This window comes from Aptenodytes forsteri, unplaced genomic scaffold (assembly GCF_000699145.1).
Source record: "Aptenodytes forsteri isolate BGI_AS27 unplaced genomic scaffold, ASM69914v1 Scaffold257, whole genome shotgun sequence".
NCBI classification, from domain to species: domain Eukaryota; kingdom Metazoa; phylum Chordata; class Aves; order Sphenisciformes; family Spheniscidae; genus Aptenodytes; species Aptenodytes forsteri.
In genome coordinates this window covers 5,985,373-6,003,588 of record NW_008795194.1, presented here as the reverse complement: position 1 = coordinate 6,003,588, position 18,216 = coordinate 5,985,373, and the positions used below count along the sequence as shown (strand labels likewise).

Here is an 18,216-nt window from a genome sequence, read left to right as displayed (position 1 = left end):
GGTGAGCGAGTGGCTGCGTGGTGCTCAGTTGCCAACTGAGGTTAAACCACGACATTAAGGAAGGCTGATTGTTTACAGATCACCTTGAGTACTTCAAGGTGTCTACGTACGGTGCTTTCCTAGTAATTTTGCACTGAAGTTTGATGGCATTTCTCTTTCAAACATATGTTCTTATACCTGAAATACTAATATTTAAAGTATTTTACTACATTTAAGTGCAATTTATCTTACAGAAAACACTGCCTGTGTAAAAAGTATTGGACTACTTGTTTATTAGATTAACGATACCAGTTTTAAAAATCAACAGACCATTTAAAAGTATTTTGTATGTCTTGTGCTGGATTGTGATGATTACATTTAAAATGTGCAGTATGTAGCAATGCATGGGAAAAAACCAAGTGTTTGTATAGTAAAGCAGGGCAGAATTTGACAGTAAAGAATAAATTTACATAACATAAAACTGCAAACGGAGATAAGCTGTTCCACAAAATTAAGTTGAATTAAGGAAATAGAATTAGCAGCACACCTACAATGAAGTGGAAATTTTGAAAATGCCACAATGTTTCATTTCCACCTGTTCTAAATAAAGCTTTCTTTAACTGTACTTTTCAAAATGGCAATTTGCACATAGAAGTTGACCTACCCTACAAATAAAGCATTTCTTAAAGCTCCCATTTGCAAAAAAATGAAAGAAAACACTTCCCTAAATTCCTTCCTTTTCTTTGCCTTTGGGTTCAAAGAAAAGAACAAAAACCCAAACCTGTTCAAAAATTAGCCTTTGCTAGAACCATGCTAATTTTTCTGTTTGGCCAACGAAGCTCCATTTAATGGCACTGAAAAGAGTGGGAGGTAACATCTCAAATACCTACAGCCTCCAATCCACTGCACCTACCAGTCCCAAAAGACATGGAAAACAATCACAAATGGACTTCAGAATTGTTTCTTTTCATATGAGAGAAGGCATGGGATATGAATTCACTGTGTTTTATTGTACCCTGTTTCCAAGAACAGGAATCTATGGAATTGTTTTCCGTTGTCTCCCTGCAGATTTCTCTTTTGAAACAAAGTAATAGCTGACCATTCCTCATCAGCTCTTTTGAAATAAACAATAAAATGCAGGGCTTAAGAAGACCATAATAAGAGATTAAAATGCTTCTGGTTAGTCTTGATATAACATATTTGTTTGTCAGGCTTCCTGTGATTCCCACATTAACATGGTTGAAATATGGTGGGGGTTGTAGGGGTCAGGTGCAAGCCGCACAGCTGGAAAAACGGCAACGAGATTAATAAATATCCAATTTCCCTCTGCCCCATGAAATAAGCCATATTCCTGTGCATATTTCATTATGGTTTCACATAAACCTGTGCTATGGAGGGCGGATTACCTGCGATAGGCCTTGTGGAAAAATTGATGGTTTTGAAGAATTCAAGGTTCTGGGTGTGATGTTACGTAGCGGTACCTCTGGGGCTGAGCCCTGCCCAGCCCACCGGTGTCCATGGGGCATCAGCCAGCACCAGTCTGCTGCCCAAATGTGTTCCTGCATACGCCACTGTCAAATGGATTGCTTTTTACTGGCCCCCAAGCCTTTTAATGCTTTCAGACTGATCAGTTTAAAAGACTTGTTAAAAACAGAACTAAGGGATGACAGGCTCTTATTGATTGGGGAAAATAATCAAATTTTATATAGGTAGGGTCTTCAGACTTTGTAATGAATTTGATGTGAATAAAGATCTGACAGTACTACAGTTTATTGATTGGGAAAAAGTATCTTTCATGTTTATTCAGTAGCAGATATCATTAGGACTTTTCTCTTAATTTCCCTTTATGTTAAGTCTGACACTAGCGCATGTATTCCTCTTCATTTCTAGGAGTAACATAGACTGAAAAGATGCCAGCAACTTTTGATGATCTTTAGGAATAGCCTCATTTGTTTTATCCTTACACTATCTGAAGTTTCTTTATAAGTCAAACAGCATTAATCATCTTCAAAAAACTGAAGATCTTTGTACTAAATGCTTGGAGATTATTTTTAAGTCTGTACTCCTGCACTGCAGTAGCAGTCCCTTGCTAAGAAATTACAGTCACAGATGGCAGTTCCTAAGTATATTGATCATGTCCATCCTCCTCCTTTTAGCAACAGATCAACCCCTAACAATCATGACCGGATACAGCGCCTGAGACAAGAGTTCCAGCAAGCAAAGCAAGATGAGGACGTGGAAGACAGGAGACGTACTTACAGTTTTGAGCAGCCATGGGTAAGTGTATGGAGTCCGTCAAATCTGGAAAGGTTCCCTAACTCCCACTGTCCCTGGGCTGGTCAGGAGCAAAGTGATAGGGACGCAGGGTCCGCTGCCTCCAGACTTCTGCCCTTTCTGTTATCCCTATTTTTAGTTCATTGATGTTTATTTCATTTTAAAATTTCTTCAGCCATCTGTCCTGTGTGCATATAGCATGATTTGCTTTGTGTTTAGACCCTCAACTCTGTGAGTTACTACTTGGATTTTTTTTTGCCTCAAAGGCAATATCAATTATTCTGAAATTTTCTAGGAAAATCAGAATAAAACACATACTAATGATAAATCATTTAGAGAGCACATGTAACCTTGTAAATGGTATTTTCTCTGAAGCAATATCACTGTGATTAGTTCTTTTCCTTAAGAGGAAGAGCTATGTATTTTCACAGTAAAAAAGGAGAGATATGCATAATAGCATGCTTCACAATAGTACCCCTTTGCCACTTATATTAGCCAAGACAGTTCTGTCTCAAGATATACGTCCTAATTGATCATTTAAATCCTGTTCAATCTGATCTAGCGATGTGATACAATTATGTAAATCCATGTGCTTATCTTGTTTAACATAATTGAATGAATCAGTGTTGCTTTTTAATCAATTACGTATCCTAAATTAGGATCCTTTAAATACGGGACAAATATTTTATTGTATTTTTGTTTAAAATTCCGCAATAAAGGCAGTGAACAATTTGCTTGTGTTCCCAAAAAAAGTGGGAGCTGTATGATGACAGCAGTAGAATCTCTCACAGCTTCCTCCGAAGTGGGTGTAGGTGATGGGTTATCGTTACTTAGCGTTATGATGCACATGAGACTGAGGTGGAAATAGCTGAAGATCAGCATCTGTGTGTACAAAGTCACTGAGAACAACCTAGGTAGCATCCTAACGCATATGACATCTTTGGTTGCCTATTGTGGTGGATATAGAAGATTTTTTACTTTTGTTGGGTCTTTGTGTCCTTGTCCATCTTAAACTCACCAATTTGAACCTGTGGTATTTTTGACATGCAACATGGAGAGGAACAAAGGTAAATGTATCCCTAAATGACCTAACACCGCCTAACATACTGTATCAGGATATAGGCTTCTCTTTTCCCATGTTAGAAAACCTCTAACCTTCCTTAAAATTGAATAAATAAAAGAAACATTTTTTTTATGACCAGATGTTTTCGATTTGATGTGGTGAAGATAATGTGATAGCTCATCACAGCTATAGTGTAGCAGTTAGGGGGTGAAAGGGGGCTGGGTGTAGGAGGTACTTTCCATTATGCATATCAACTGCTGTTTAGTCTCCAAATGAGAGATTTGAGCAGCATTCTTGGGAAAACTGTGTATGAGAAAAACTTGCACTCTTGAAGACTTGGGAACTTAACTACTGAAGGTCATGGGCCAAATTGTTGTATATCTAAATGCCATAGCAACTTTAGACAGGCAACTTGGCTTTTATTATAGTTTCTTGTAATGAGCGAGGAGGGAATTATTTGGATGACAGGCTGATTACCTTAGGAATGGAATAATTTCCTAAATTGTGGGTCAGAACACTGACCTTTCCTTTTTCTCTTATTCAAACAAATGGGATCTCTCTGTTTACTCCTCTTCTACAGATCATGCAAATGAGCTCAAAGTGACTAATTCAGCTTAATGTATTAATATTAATTCTGAAGCTTATTGTTGCTTTTGTAGGAGCTGCTCTGTTGTTAAATACATAGATGACCAAATGTTTTATTTTAGAGATGTACTTTTAAAAAAATTGGCCCAGAGTACTTTTGAATTATAATATTTTTTTTTCCATCATGTACTCCAGCCTTTCAAGATCACAATGCTTGGAAAGGATAAAGCAATGATCTCATCCATTTCAGCAGTTCACAGTCATTTCGGTGTTAAGGAGCCATAACCCCCTCTCTTAAGGAGTGTGTATTACTTTAACATATTAGTATAAAATGATGGACTTTGTTAAGACACCCTCTTAAAACAGATCCAGATGTATTATTAAATACCAGTGACACAAAAAAATGCAAAAGTGGTTTATAATACGTATGCAGGAAAATACTTAGATACATTCATCAATGTTTTTTCAGTCTTCTCCATCTGTAAGCTGTTGGTTACAAACCACAGCAGTGAAAAGTGCACCTGTATGTGGACAATTGTTGAAAAGTGTGTTTTCACCTGAGGGAGATGGCTTGCGCAGCCTACGTAAACAAAAGGCTTTACATCCAGAGATGCCTCTGAGCTGCATAACAGCAGCCAACTCTGACCTGGTTTGGATAGAAAAAGAGGAAAAAAACCATCCACAGAGAAGTGTGTGCTATGAGGTGATAAGTAGTTTGCATTTCTCATTAACAAGATGATGGGAGGGTTGAGGATAGGGAACAAAGTGCTGATGTGATGTGGGACTATTGGTTACTTTAAGGAAGTGTAAATGAACACAAAGTTTGCAGTGTAAGTAATGGATACTGATGGAAATCTGGCAGCTCTGAGGATATTCAGAGGAGCTCAATAGCTCAGAAAACCTCTAATATATTACCAAAATGATCCTGTGAACGTCACCAACTCCAATCCATCCCGGACCATTAATGGCCTGTGACACAGAAGTCCGGTTACCTGTGACAAATACCTTCAGTCTCCTCCACGGGTTGGAGGCAGATCTCCGTACCATGAAGCACTACATCATGCTGGCTCTGAACGATACCCGTGGCAGACAGACCGGCGCCTAACCCCATCCCTTTCTGGCTGTTCCCATCAGGTGAAGGTTATTTCTCTGTAGATGAGCAATGCGACAGAGCTGGACTTCTTGCCCGGCTGTGGTTGCCCTGCCAGTAAACAAAATACTTGACTGCCTACGAGTGTTCATACAGCATCAGGGAGCTTAACAGACACAAAAAGTGATAGCACTGGAATGAGATGACACCGTCTATTAGGCAGTGTAACATTTCTGCTCAAGGCCATTTGAATGACACGCTGTTAAGGTTTAATAACCAACTGTTGCAACATCGAGCCATCTCTAAAACCCACTAGTTCTGCAATTGAGTCAAAGCTTTATGGAAAAGGTTTTTGCATTTGTTTATTTTAAGATAACTTTCTCAGGCTTCATAATTTTTTTCTCTTACATGGGTTTTTTATTTTTCGTGTTTCAAAAAACAAGGTACAAGAGGGTTTCAAGGGCAATACCGTATGCCTGATGTTACACAGGAAAAAAAAAAAGTAACATAAAATATGATTAATCCATTTTCATCCTGCTGGTGTTAATTCCATCCAGAGTTTGCAGAAATGTGTATCTGGGCATGTAGACTTGCATGGAATCACAGTATGTCTGCTAATATTTAAGGCCCTTGCTGTTGCTGTGACATTTTTATACCAATGCAGGATTCTTTTGGGGCTGATTTTTCTGTTCAGTACCAAAGTTGAGTCTCTAGTTTTTGTTCTTTTCTGGGTAGTATTGGGTCTGCTGAGGTTTATCCTTGCTTGCTCCAGTCCTGGGGTTTGGGGGATTTTGGTTGTAATTTGTTCCATATCTTGTATTTTTGCCTAGTCACATCTTAATTAACAGATCCCCACCTTCAATAACAAAAACACAGCATTATAGCCCTAAATGTCATGGGAGTGAACAATCCAATTAAAAAAAGGGCTTATTAAATCCATTGAAAACACTACAACTGCTTGCCAGTCCTGCTTGTAGAAGCACACTGACTATCAAAAAACTCTACAAAGATGCAGGAGGGACGAAAGTTGGTGGTTTATTTCTTCATCTTTAATAAAAAAAATCAGTGCTAAAAATGGAAAGTCGCAAATTTCGTTAGAAATACATTCTTCTCCAGCATCCCGGATCTACTTGGATGGTGGGAGAAAATTGGCATCAAGAGAGCAGCTGAGCAAATTCTACTTTAAATATTTAGGAGTCAAATAAGAAATTTTTTTTTTCTAAAGATAGCAGCTAACTGGGTCAAAATAAGTATACTACCTGACTCATCTGAGTATAGCCTTAATTATGTGCACAAATTTGTGAAAGGTAAATAACTGCATGATTTTCTTAGAGGAAAAGACTCCAGAGGTACTAATAATATACTTAGACATGGCTTGATAGAAAAATGCTCAGAATATTTAGGGACTATGCTTGTTTTTTCTGCTGTGTGTTGATGTGTAGATCTTGTCTTTAAGACAGAATTAAAGAAAAAAAAATTCTTTTTTATCTGTTTATGGTACTCATATTTTATCCCTGTATTCAAGTCCTTGACCTATGCAAAGACATAATGAATTCTAAATAATCTAAAATTCTTTTAGAAAAGTAAAATTCTTTTAGAATATCAAAAGCCTGAGTTTTATTGCTGTAACTTCTACTGTAACATATTTTACCTGGAAAAATGAATAACAGACTATATTCGAAACAATCATTTTGAAGTTTATATCAGGTTGTAAATTATGTAGAATTACTCAACACATTAATAAGAAAGGAAAGTAGTATATTAAATCTTTCTGTTATGAATCCATCTCAGGAGTCTCTTTCAGGATATTTTATTCAAGATATTAGGCAATATCACATGGAGCATTGCAGTAGACAAAGAATACCTTAGGAGCTAAATTGCTGTTTCTCCTACCCCAATCTGTTTCAGAGAGGAAACCAAAGTTATGCAGGGCAGCCTCTCCACAAGTAGTTTCTCTTCAGTTGTGTAGTTAATTTCCATTCTGTGCCAAACCTGCGAAGAATTTCATGAAATACCAGCAATTTCTTGCCAAGATTTAGACTCTGACTTTAAAATTTTTTATTTGAAACTTTTTTCCCTCACTAGTTTCAATCTACTAATTTACGCGAAACAGAAAATGAAGATAGAAGATTTTAAAAAGAAATGAAATAATTTCAGTTTGTAAACAAACATATTTATAGCTCACAGGCATGCAGTGCATGTAAATACCCCAGGCAGAATTTCAGGGCTCTCTTAAGTGGTTTGTTTCTGCCATACTGAAGATTTTCTTTCTGCTGCTGCTATACACAGAATGGAAATCTTAGTCCCATACCATGCCATTCAGCTTCCTACATATACACCATAGAAAGATACACAAAGGGATGGGCTATTCTTATTATATGGTGTTTGAATTAATATTCACACCTGTTGGCAATTTTTAAAAGAAATATTGCTATATGTTCTGTTCACCATAGCAACAAAAAGATGGAAGTAAAAATAGTTTTCAGGGACATCTCCCAGAACCATTGAATGTTTTTTATCATTCTGAATTAAGATATACACAGTTACTGGATTGTCTGTCGTCTGTGCCAAGTACATTTACACATAAAGCAGGCAAGGTCATTTAATCTTATCTATTTCTAATTTGTGCTGAACTATAAGAACCACGGAGGTTTTTTGGGGCCTTGTGTATACCAACTTCCCTGGATGAACTTGAAACTTCTTGGTCAAACACAGAGCTTAATCTGGAAAAAAATTAGCATGTTTATTTTAATATTAAATAATGGTCTTTTTTAATAACTGGGAAAATACTAAGGGACTTGTTCCTTTAGTAATCTCCCTATTAACCATTTCTTTATCAGCACAAAGGAGTTCTATGAGATTGAGTAAGCATTTCTGCCAGCTTCTCCCTATGGCAGTAGGCTGTGAGGTAGGTGTGTCACCTCAGCTGGTGGATCTCCTGTCGCCTGAACTGGTTGGATCTCCCTGAAAACCCAGTGCCCTGGATCGCCCCGTGATCTCCTCTCTCTAATTCTGTGGCAACTTTGATCCATGCCTGTCCTGGAGGATCCATGCTGCCACCACGCCGAGCAACCCTCCGTGGGCAGAAATGCCACTCTGCAGGGAAGGAAGCTGTGGGGGCAGCCACTGGCGTAGCTCGGAAAGAGAGGAAGGACCTTTACCCTTAAAACATGCTGCCCTTTACTGCTGATAGTGGTCAGTGCAACATGAGCCATGGGTACATTTTGTGTAAAATGAAAAAATGTTTGGATAAAGTGAAAAATCTGTAGAAACTTTTAACTTTGCAGCCCTGGTTTTAAATTAATGTCTCTCTGAGAAGAGAGCTGTGTAATTTCATGTATCTTAAAGCACAATTTTACATGCTGAATATTGTTTAACAATGCTGCATGCAATAACTATCATTGCCGCTTAAATGTATTGTGGAAGACATGAACATACATTTATTTATATAATGCAGCCTTGGTTGTTATTGTGGCCTTGACCGCATCCTGATTTAAAAGGTCAGTGCTTGTCATACATCTCATTGCAAACAAGGCCAGAGCTCTTATCAATCTGTACTGTGAAGAGCGAGCTGTTGCCAGGTTTGTTGGATGATTTCAGGTTGTTATAATTGTACTTAGCCTTGTGTTGATACCAGTGTTAAAATTACTGTTATGTGTACTCCTTATGCATGTTTTTTTATTGCTGTTGAAAGATGTGAAAATAGTTCAACTTTTTTTTTTTAATTACTTCCATTTTGTGCTGATATAAATGGGGTATGCATGCATATAGATGTGTGTTTGTGTATATATTTTATATAAGTATATATGTATAAAAGTATACTTTGGGGATTGAGACAAAATTACCAATTAGCTTTTGAAGACTAAGGTTACTTATGATATAAATATTTTTGATTTAGATACTTTAATCGAAAGCATATTGAAAAGATAAATCACTGTATGGAGATTTGCATTTTTCTGAACAAGTTAAGGATCCAAAAAGGAATATGTTAAGCCTTTATATCATCATAACCATATATCAAGAGCATTCACTATGGTATCACTGAGGTTTTTAATGAAAAGATTTGAAAGAAAGGCCTTTTCATTAATAAGATGGTTGAGTGTACCTGTCTGTGTGTATATATGTTATGTTATAGAATATGTGATTACGTACAGAGTATTTTTATGTCTCATTGCCATATTTTTGGATGCTTGAAAGCAGATTCGATTATATGAGTAGCTTATTGTAGATGTGAACAACATGCAGACAGGACTCTAAATAAGTATCCTTTTCAGATTAGTTAAGTATTGCAAATCCACTTAATTTAACAGGATACAGGTACTCATACCTTCAGAAAATCAGATAGTGGATTTTAGAAGTTTGCCTTTAGACCCATCAAATTATAAACGCTGTCCATTAGATGAAATTCTTTGTGAACTGCTGAGGATCCAGACCTGACTTCTCAGATCCAGTCGTTCTGGGCATGCGCTACAGTGAGCAGACAGGCATGATAGCCCCTGCCTCTATTTAACCATTGGTTCCTGTGTGCATTAAAAAAAAAATTATCTCTGAAGCTCCATTTTGATCTTAGTCCATTCGTAGTCCATGAGGGCTTTCAAAGCCTCTGTCTCTTTAGTAAAGGCTTTTGTGGTAACTTCAGCTCTCTGCACTGTGTGTGCATGTACTTGCATTCATGCTTTCTACATGATGTATTTTAGTATCTTGCATAAACCTAAACTGAGCAGCAGCTCAATTCTAGCTCCACCTGTTTGATACTTTAACCATTCCCTGTGCTGAAAATCCTTTATTCTGTTATATTTACAGTGAACTGAAAAAAGTGAAACTGTTTTCAAATAAAGAGAAGCAATTCTGATTTCATGTCTTATCTGTGATAACTACTTTCTCACATATGACATAATGTAGTTTTCCATCTATACGCAAGCTTCCCAACGTTGTTAAAGTGGAACCCATGAAATGAGGAGATTGGCTCTAAAATCTTAGTTTAAATGTTTTTATTCCTTATGGAGAAGTTGAGATGGGAACTTCTAAGTTTCCCTCTGGTTCTCTGTAAGCTGCTTATAACCACACTGGAGAGAATTCACAACTAAATCTTGTGATTTTCAGGTAATCATTCGCTTCTGTAAGCTGAGTCCTTCAATAAAATACCAAATGTCGGAAGACTCTCAATAAAGTCAAGAAAGTTAGAAATGTTGACATATGCAATAACTGAAACACTGCTCTGTATGTGTTGCCCTTATTTAATATAGTAGGAAATCTCCATGGGGTGTGTTGGTTTGGACATACATATGTACAGCTTATTCATCTCTAAGAAAATTTCCCACAAGGCTGACACACGATTCTGTTTTCTTAACTTGTTGCTTCATCATACCATTCCTAAAGCATTTTTCATTAGAAATACTGTTTTACTTAGGTTTTTACAAAGTAAATCTATTCTGAAGTAGACATCAATGTTGCATTAAGGATTCTCTTAAATAAGTTCTCCGTTACTCATAGTCTATGCTTTCACATTCTGATTCTTTTGCACAATAACCTTCTTGTAAGGGGAAAGGCAGTTGTTCACCAAATTGTATCTGTCTGTTAAATTCTGAGCCAAGACTGATGCTCTGTCTGAAGTGTATGGTTATTGAAAACAAAGTTTCTAAAACTTGTACACCTGTTTCAAATTTGTTGTGTTTCTGGCTACCTGCAGGTACTTGACTATATAGTAAGACAAAGGAGAAGTTTATGTCACAAATGACAACTTTCTGGTTTCTAAAACTTGTCTTCAATGTAAGAAGCTTTTGAAAAGCCTTTTATCTTGCAGATGTTTGTCAGCCATTATGATATCTTTCTGTTGCAGAAACTATAATGGCGAAAAACAAGAGAGATGCTCGTTTTGAGGGAAGGCACAGATAAAAAGGCAGAAAGTGCTTTAACAAAAAACAGGTCTGAGACGAGCTGTTTCAGTCCCATGCTCAGCCAAGTGGTTATGCTCCCTAACCTTCCAGTGATTAGACTTAGATGTTTTGAATAGAACTGGTAATTTTAAGAGAGAAAATAATGTTCTGTTTCTTTGTTAGGTGAAACCTTGTTATTAAAACAACAAGAAAAGTCCATAACATTCTTTGACTTTTGTGGCACCCTATTTTGCAACTTGAAATCACAACATCTGAAGAGAGTAGTAATGTAAAATGAAAAGTGATATCTCTACAAAAGTAAATTTTTTCATAATCCAAAATTTGAATCCAGCCATTCGTCCAGATCTTGACTGGTAATGCTCTGTATTCCCAGAAAGGCCGTCCATTTTCATGTCCCCTTAATATTGGCCTCAAAGTTTCAAATTGTCACCTCGTTAAGTTGTTATCTAAAATCTTTCTCAGAGATGATACAGGATTCCCCATTGTCCACAAGAGACTTGCTAAATTTATCTCCTTGATCTAATCAAACCAGAAAATGTTTCCCTGTCTCTCAGAAAAGCAAGTGGTGTATGTCTGGACCAACAGCAAAATAGAATGTCTCCACTAAGGGAGAGCATCGTTTGAGCCTACTGGTGAGGTTTGAAAAAGCTGCTGTGCTCCCTCCTCCTTCAAATCCTCAGTGGGGTGTAAAACTTAGCATTACCATGGCTAGGCTAACTTACAGTGTCTGAAGATCTGTTCCACCGACTTAATTTAAATTTCGGTGTTACTATAAAAGCACAACCCATTCTGGGCCAATATTTTCCTGATACATCTCAGAAATGGTAGGTCAGAAAAAGAATCTGTAGCACAGGACACTCTTATGGGTCAGAATTTAATGTCATTATTATGAAAGAGCTACTTGAACCACATGTTGAAACAAGTACAACTGTATGTGTACAATAGCAATTTAAATGATAGCCCTTTTGTGGGTATTTTTCTGCTTTGTTTAAGACGTTTCTGTTTTCATTTTGTAGCCAAGCACCAAGACGTACTCACAGAGTGGCAGACACTCAGTATCAGTAGAGGTTCAAATGCAGCGGCAGCGGCAAGAAGAAAGAGAGAGTTTCCAACAAGCTCAGCGGCAGTACAGCTCATTACCCAGGTATGGTAACTGTCTGAAGCTATTCAGTGTATATGAGCCTGGAGCTAATTTCGTTTGTGGAAGGAAAACGTTGTACTTAGTGCAGACACTTTTGTTTAGCATTGATATAAGGTGAAATGTATTCAGTGTGGAAGAGGCATGAAATTTCTTAAGTGAGAGCATGTGGTAGCTGTTTATTTTAGGAGAATTACTTCAGAGCTGATTTCAGTGGGATTTGATGACACTCAGCACCCAACAGAATTGAGACATTAAAACAAAGCTATTCTTTGTGGGACACCATCCAGTTTAATTTTCTGCAATTACAAAAGTCTCCTGAGCATGACATGGGTTGTCCCCTTTTGACATGTCGGACTATTTTTTTCCTGTTGCCTAATTCCTTAGTGGATAGAAATTCTATCTTTATGATGCTGATGCAGAGAAAAAAACTTAAAAAGAAAAAAAAAATCTCAAGACCTCAAACGAAATAATATGGAACTGAGAAACTCTATCCAAAAAATCAGGGGCCTCCAAGTTTCCAGTATATACATTTCTTCTAAGTTACTGGGTCATTAGCAATGGAATACTGAAAATTGATACACTTTTTGTCTAAACAAATCTGTCTGGGCAAAATGTCTTTTACTTGATATTTAGCTTTAAGAATTATTAGAAGTTTACGCAACTTGTATTGTAAATTAGATGGCTATCGTAGTTAAGCATTATGCAAATAGTCTTTGCATTTTCAAATATCAGTGGCAATGGTTGAATGGAGAATCCCTTACACCAGAGGCTGGTGTCAATTTCCCTTGATTCTAGTTTTTTCTTCCAATGAGGTTGTATTATTTTTTGTGCCCCATGTGGAAATGATGTGGAAAATATATTTTTGTGACAACATGTGTTTTACCAAGTATATCATAACTTTTTCTTTGAAACAAATAGAAGCTTCATAATCAAAGTTATCTAATCATGAACTCTTATCCTACCAACATCTTTGAAAATAAAACAGATCTCTCAGATTTTTCATGCTATAACACCTTTCAGTGTAGAATTTTTCTGTTAAGTTTGGAAGGTGGGAAAAGAAAATGTAAAGTTACTGTGTTTTCTTAGATTGTTAGTTTGTCATTTTGAAAATCTTTATATTCCCTTTGCTTCTTATCTCTACCTTCCTTCTGAAGTGACCACACTGGTTAATGCCATATTGTTTTTCCTGAGAAATTCTCTTTCAGTTTTGCTAGCCCCAGCAATGCACAGATTGAGTGGAAGAGTATGGATGCTAGTGCTGCTTTTAAGTTGGGAGGGTTATTTTTAGTTTTAAAACTATAATTCTTAAAACTCGCTTCCCCTGTTCTGCTCAAACACTGGTAGCATTTAAAAGTTGGAAGTCAGTTGTAATGCAGTTCCAGTGGCAGAAATTAATACCTGTAAGGAGAAAATTAATCTACAAGAAATTTGGAAAATAATGTTTTGGGTCATAGAAATTCTTATTTTGAAAAGAGTGACTGAGAACTTCACTTAATGTGGTTTTCAACATAAGAAATGGCTAGCAAGCTAGCAATGCACGTTACTGAGTAATTAATGATAATTTAATGACTTTGTTTGAGCACTCTGGGTATTTGAGCTGTGCTGAGAGCAGACAGAATTTCAGGACCTTGGGCTAAAGTTGAGTGCTGTAAATACCATGATACTCCTATAACAAGCTGGGACATCCAGTTCTCCAGCTTTACAAACTGTTTGTAACTCTGTGACTGATCTTTAAAGAAATCTTACTCTTACTCTGAAAATTAGGTCCCAAGCTTAATGTTGCAACTATGGCTTTGTACTGATTAAAGTTTGTGCACTGGCTTCATTCTTGAGCTTTGTTGCTTTTCATCTTGTACGGTCTCTAGAGGCCTCCTTTTTTTTCCCTTTGTACATTTAAATCATTAGTACTGAAGGCAAATAAACTCTTGAGTCAATTTTAAAGGATCTTCCCAGAAAGACAGTGAAAGTGGGCCAACTAATTTTGAAAAAGTACCAGAAAACAGTCAGTAAATTAAATCAGTTCAACTAGTCATCCTCTTGTCCCATGTGAAACTGTACAAGCAATGTTTAACTCCAAGTTAATTTTCTAGTACTTAAAATTTATCTTATTCTAGATCAGAAACCTGACAGTTTCGTAGCCTACAGAGGTTCGTTCAATTTGCTCTTGTTCCAGGGAGTGATAAAACATGGCTCAGAAACATCATTTCTTTGGCAAAGTTGGATATGCGAATACCAAGAACAGCTATAAAATTTGCATAAGAATTTACATTGTGTTGTAATTTATGCTGTAATAATTTACATTCATTCTGAGTAACAATTTTCATCCAGAGGTCTCAAATTCTATTATGAAATAAGGTGGGTATGGTCATTTTCAAGTTATATGTGTGGAAGGAAGATTGCAAAAACATTAGGTGACTTGTTACTTTTACTAATGGTAGAAAAATTCTCTGGGTCTCCTGCGTCTCCACTGCATATTCATTGGATGAGGCCACATTGAGTCATGTGTGTTGACATGATAAACCAAACCACATATAAACAACTAAATGAGAGTGATAAAACATGGCTCAGAAACATCATTTCTTTGGCAAAGTTGGATATGCGAATACCAAGAACAGCTATAAAATTTGCATAAGAATTTACATTGTGTTGTAATTTATGCTGTAATAATTTACATTCATTCTGAGTAACAATTTTCATCCAGAGGTCTCAAATTCTATTATGAAATAAGGTGGGTATGGTCATTTTCAAGTTATATGTGTGGAAGGAAGATTGCAAAAACATTAGGTGACTTGTTACTTTTACTAATGGTAGAAAAATTCTCTGGGTCTCCTGCGTCTCCACTGCATTCTCATTGGATGAGGCCACATTGAGTCATGTGTGTTGACATGATAAACCAAACCACATATAAAACTAAATGATTTTCTTATTGATTAATATCACAATATATTTTGTTTTAAAGCTTGATTCTCGTACACTAATTTTAATCTCAAAGTGGGTATCTCTTTTGCTGCAGCACAAAATTGTTTTACTTTATCATCACCAATCTTATTTTAAATTCATAAAAGCATCTAGCAGCTTGATAGTAAATTAAAGCTATTTCAAAACCATAATCTGTCTTCAAAATAATGTGATGATTTATTGTGAAAAGAGATAAGAATTTGTAATTCCTATATGTATTTGATTTATTTATCTACCTCATGGAGCCAAAAAATGAGCAAGAAAGGTTATCTCTGCCTTTTCTTTTACGAAAGCTATAGCAAACTGGGAAACAGTCCTGATAGCATGAAATTCCTTAGTTCTGGAAATGGGAGGAAGAAACTCTCATCTGTGCAACTACCTATCAATGATGAGCTTTATCTTCTGACTTCTGCAGTGTTAGAGCAAGTGTTTTAAAGATCTGCCTGTTGCATTTTTAATCAAGTGTTGAGTCTAGATTCAAATCTTTCATGAGTGACTTTCTCAGTGCTGGCTGTTACTTGGTTTCTTAGGAAGCACAGCAACGTGTATGGTCTTTCCTAGTCTGCAACTGAATTGTAGCAATTTTTTTCTTAAGAACATGGTGGTTCTTGTAGGACTGGATGGGTTTTCATGGCATATTCCTCCTGGAGAGACCTAGAAATATAGTTCAACTCTATAGGAAATGTTCTCCCAACAAAAGAGGCAAGATGCCTCTTTGGGGCAGAAGAGAACATGACTTCTTGAGAATGCTATAGCTGGGGAAAACCTGATGGCATTGCAGAAGCACCCTTCTTTCCAGGGATTGTTGTCGATAACAGTAGAAGGGGAACCAGAACATTTGTCTTAAAAGCCTCTTCCATTTTTCTTTCCAGGCAAAGCAGAAAAAACGCCAGTTCCGTATCTCAAGACTCCTGGGAGCAGAGCTATTCCCCTGGTGAAGGTTTCCAGACTGCAAAGGAAAATCCCAGATATTCCAGTTACCAGGGATCGAGAAATGGCTATATGGGGGGACATGGCTTCAATGCCAGGGTAATGCTAGAAACACAAGAACTGCTCCGTCAAGAGCAGAGGCGGAAAGAACAACAACTGAAAAAAAAAACTTCTTCTGAAGGGCCTAGCAACTATGACTCATATAAGAAAATTCAGGACCCTAATTATACTCCTCCTAAAGGTCCTTTCAGGCAAGATGTACCGCCTTCACCGTCTCAGGTAGCGAGGCTTAACAGATTGCAAACACCAGAAAAGGGAAGACCATTTTATTCTTGAGGTGAAGAAAATGAAGATCAACTTATCATGCAATAAGGAACATTTTCATATAAAGACTTATATTTTGAAAACTTTTTAAACTGTTACTAAGGAATATATCTGTTGTCTGTTTCAGTGCCTTTACAAATACGGGCAAAGAGTTGGTGGGCCTTACGTCTTTGCCGTTCTGTCTCAAGTGTTGAATTCATGGAAGGATGTTCCACCATTTGACAATCATAGCAGAAGTGAGCAACACCACCCCTGCGTATCAAGTCCCGTAGCCCAGTCTAGTAGTTGTCAATGGCTTATTACTAGGATTTGTTGTAAGGTGTTTTACTTTGCAGTGACTTATTACACCAACGTGCAGCTTTGTGGCATAAAATTAATGAATTTGAAGTTGAAGGAAGCATTGACATGTCCTTTTTTATTTCTCTCGGGTCAGGAGGAGGGTTATATATCACTCTTGAGTGGATAAGGCTTAGCTCTACTCTGGATCGCAGTCACAGTTCCAAGATGTTTTATGGTGGAGTCATTACCAGTCTTTGTTGATCAATATTTAAGTGTCTATATGCTGAAAAACTATCCTTCTCCTATTATGCACATATGCACTCTTTTTCTCTCTCTCTCCCCACTCTGAGCTTATTAAAAAAGCCTTTATCCTGACTCATGAGGAAAACAATATTAAGCTTTCAGTTATCCTGAGAATCCTGTTACTATTGCCTTATAATCTTAATACACAGTCCATTACAAATGAAATAACTGGAGAGAGACTATTTATATAGTCACAGCCAAGCCCTTGATAAGTATATTTTACTATTTTATTAAAGATGGGAAATTATGAACAAACATACAACTGAGTTCTGCTTTGCTTTACTTCTAAATGAATTTGGTCATATGACACGTGCCTAGGAAGAGAACTAGGGAGGGTATCACCCCATGGTCATCTGATACACGGTTGTCTTTGGGCAAATTCTGGAGATAACTTAAAGCGAAAGCAGAAGAAATCAAAGCTTTTCTTTGGATCAAAAAACTGAAAAGAAAACAATTTCTGCTTTTTACAATTTGTGAAGCTTTGTGGACAATTGCCTTGTGCTTCCGTATGCTGTATTGTTGCATCATGATGCTACATTAAAAATAAACCTTTAAGTATATGAATGAGAGATAAGTGGAGACAAACTGTTACACATCATTCTGAAAACTTGTCAGTATCCAAAAATATCTAAAGCAAAAAAGATTGCTCTAGCAGTGAGTAACATTTGAATGTGCATATGGGATACAAGAATTTCTTTTGCAGCAGTTGTTTTTATGTTTGTTGGTCTGAACTTCATGTATTGTAAAAAATATAGCTGGGTTGCTGAAGTGCCTGCAAATCCTGATGTGAAAAGGCTTGAGAATGGATCTCAGCATATCGTGTACAAAAAGGAAAGAAAGCAAGAAAGAAAATCATGTATTGCGTGATTTTGAAAAGCGCCTATTTTTTTTTTTACTGGCACATTTTATTTTTGCGCCAACTTGTTTCTAGAATACATGTGAAATATCAGTACACATACCTGTGTCTTTTATGCCTGTTTGTTAATGGTTTTTGTTGTTAATAATGTACGCCACGTTTAAAAGTTGTTACTAGTGTAAACACAGTGACATTGGATGACAATAGCTCTTTTACGCAGAATTTACAAAACTGTGTAAAATGGCTTTCCGTGTACATATGAAATTTAGAATAAAAGACTGTTTCCATCCTTGTCTTGGTATTGCCTGTAGACCCTTATGAGAACTGCTGCAGACATTGAGTTTAAAGAATATTTGACAGATGTTATTTTATCCTATTCCTAATGGTTTGCGTGTGTCTTTCTGTGAGCGCTTATAAACATCGGCAAAAAAAAAGGAAAAAAAAAGATTTACAGCCCAGCTGAACACCTGAAGACTATCCTCAGAGGGAAAAAAACACTCAGTCTAACGTCTTATGTTATTTTAGGCCATACCTGTA

At 36.8% G+C, this 18,216-nt stretch overlaps 1 protein-coding gene across 1 annotated transcript in view; it reads left to right on the top strand.

Moving 5' to 3' along the window:
* PARD3 (par-3 family cell polarity regulator) overlaps positions 1–17,968 on the top strand; it is a 428,182-nt gene extending 410,214 nt beyond the window's left edge. The window contains exons 22-24 of the mRNA XM_019471891.1: positions 2,136–2,256; positions 11,905–12,032; positions 15,860–17,968. Of these exons, the coding sequence (XP_019327436.1) occupies positions 2,136–2,256; positions 11,905–12,032; positions 15,860–16,253 (643 nt within the window). The 3' untranslated portion in view covers positions 16,254–17,968. The remainder of the gene's footprint in view (positions 1–2,135; positions 2,257–11,904; positions 12,033–15,859) is intronic.
* The last annotated feature ends 248 nt before the right edge of the window (positions 17,969–18,216 follow it).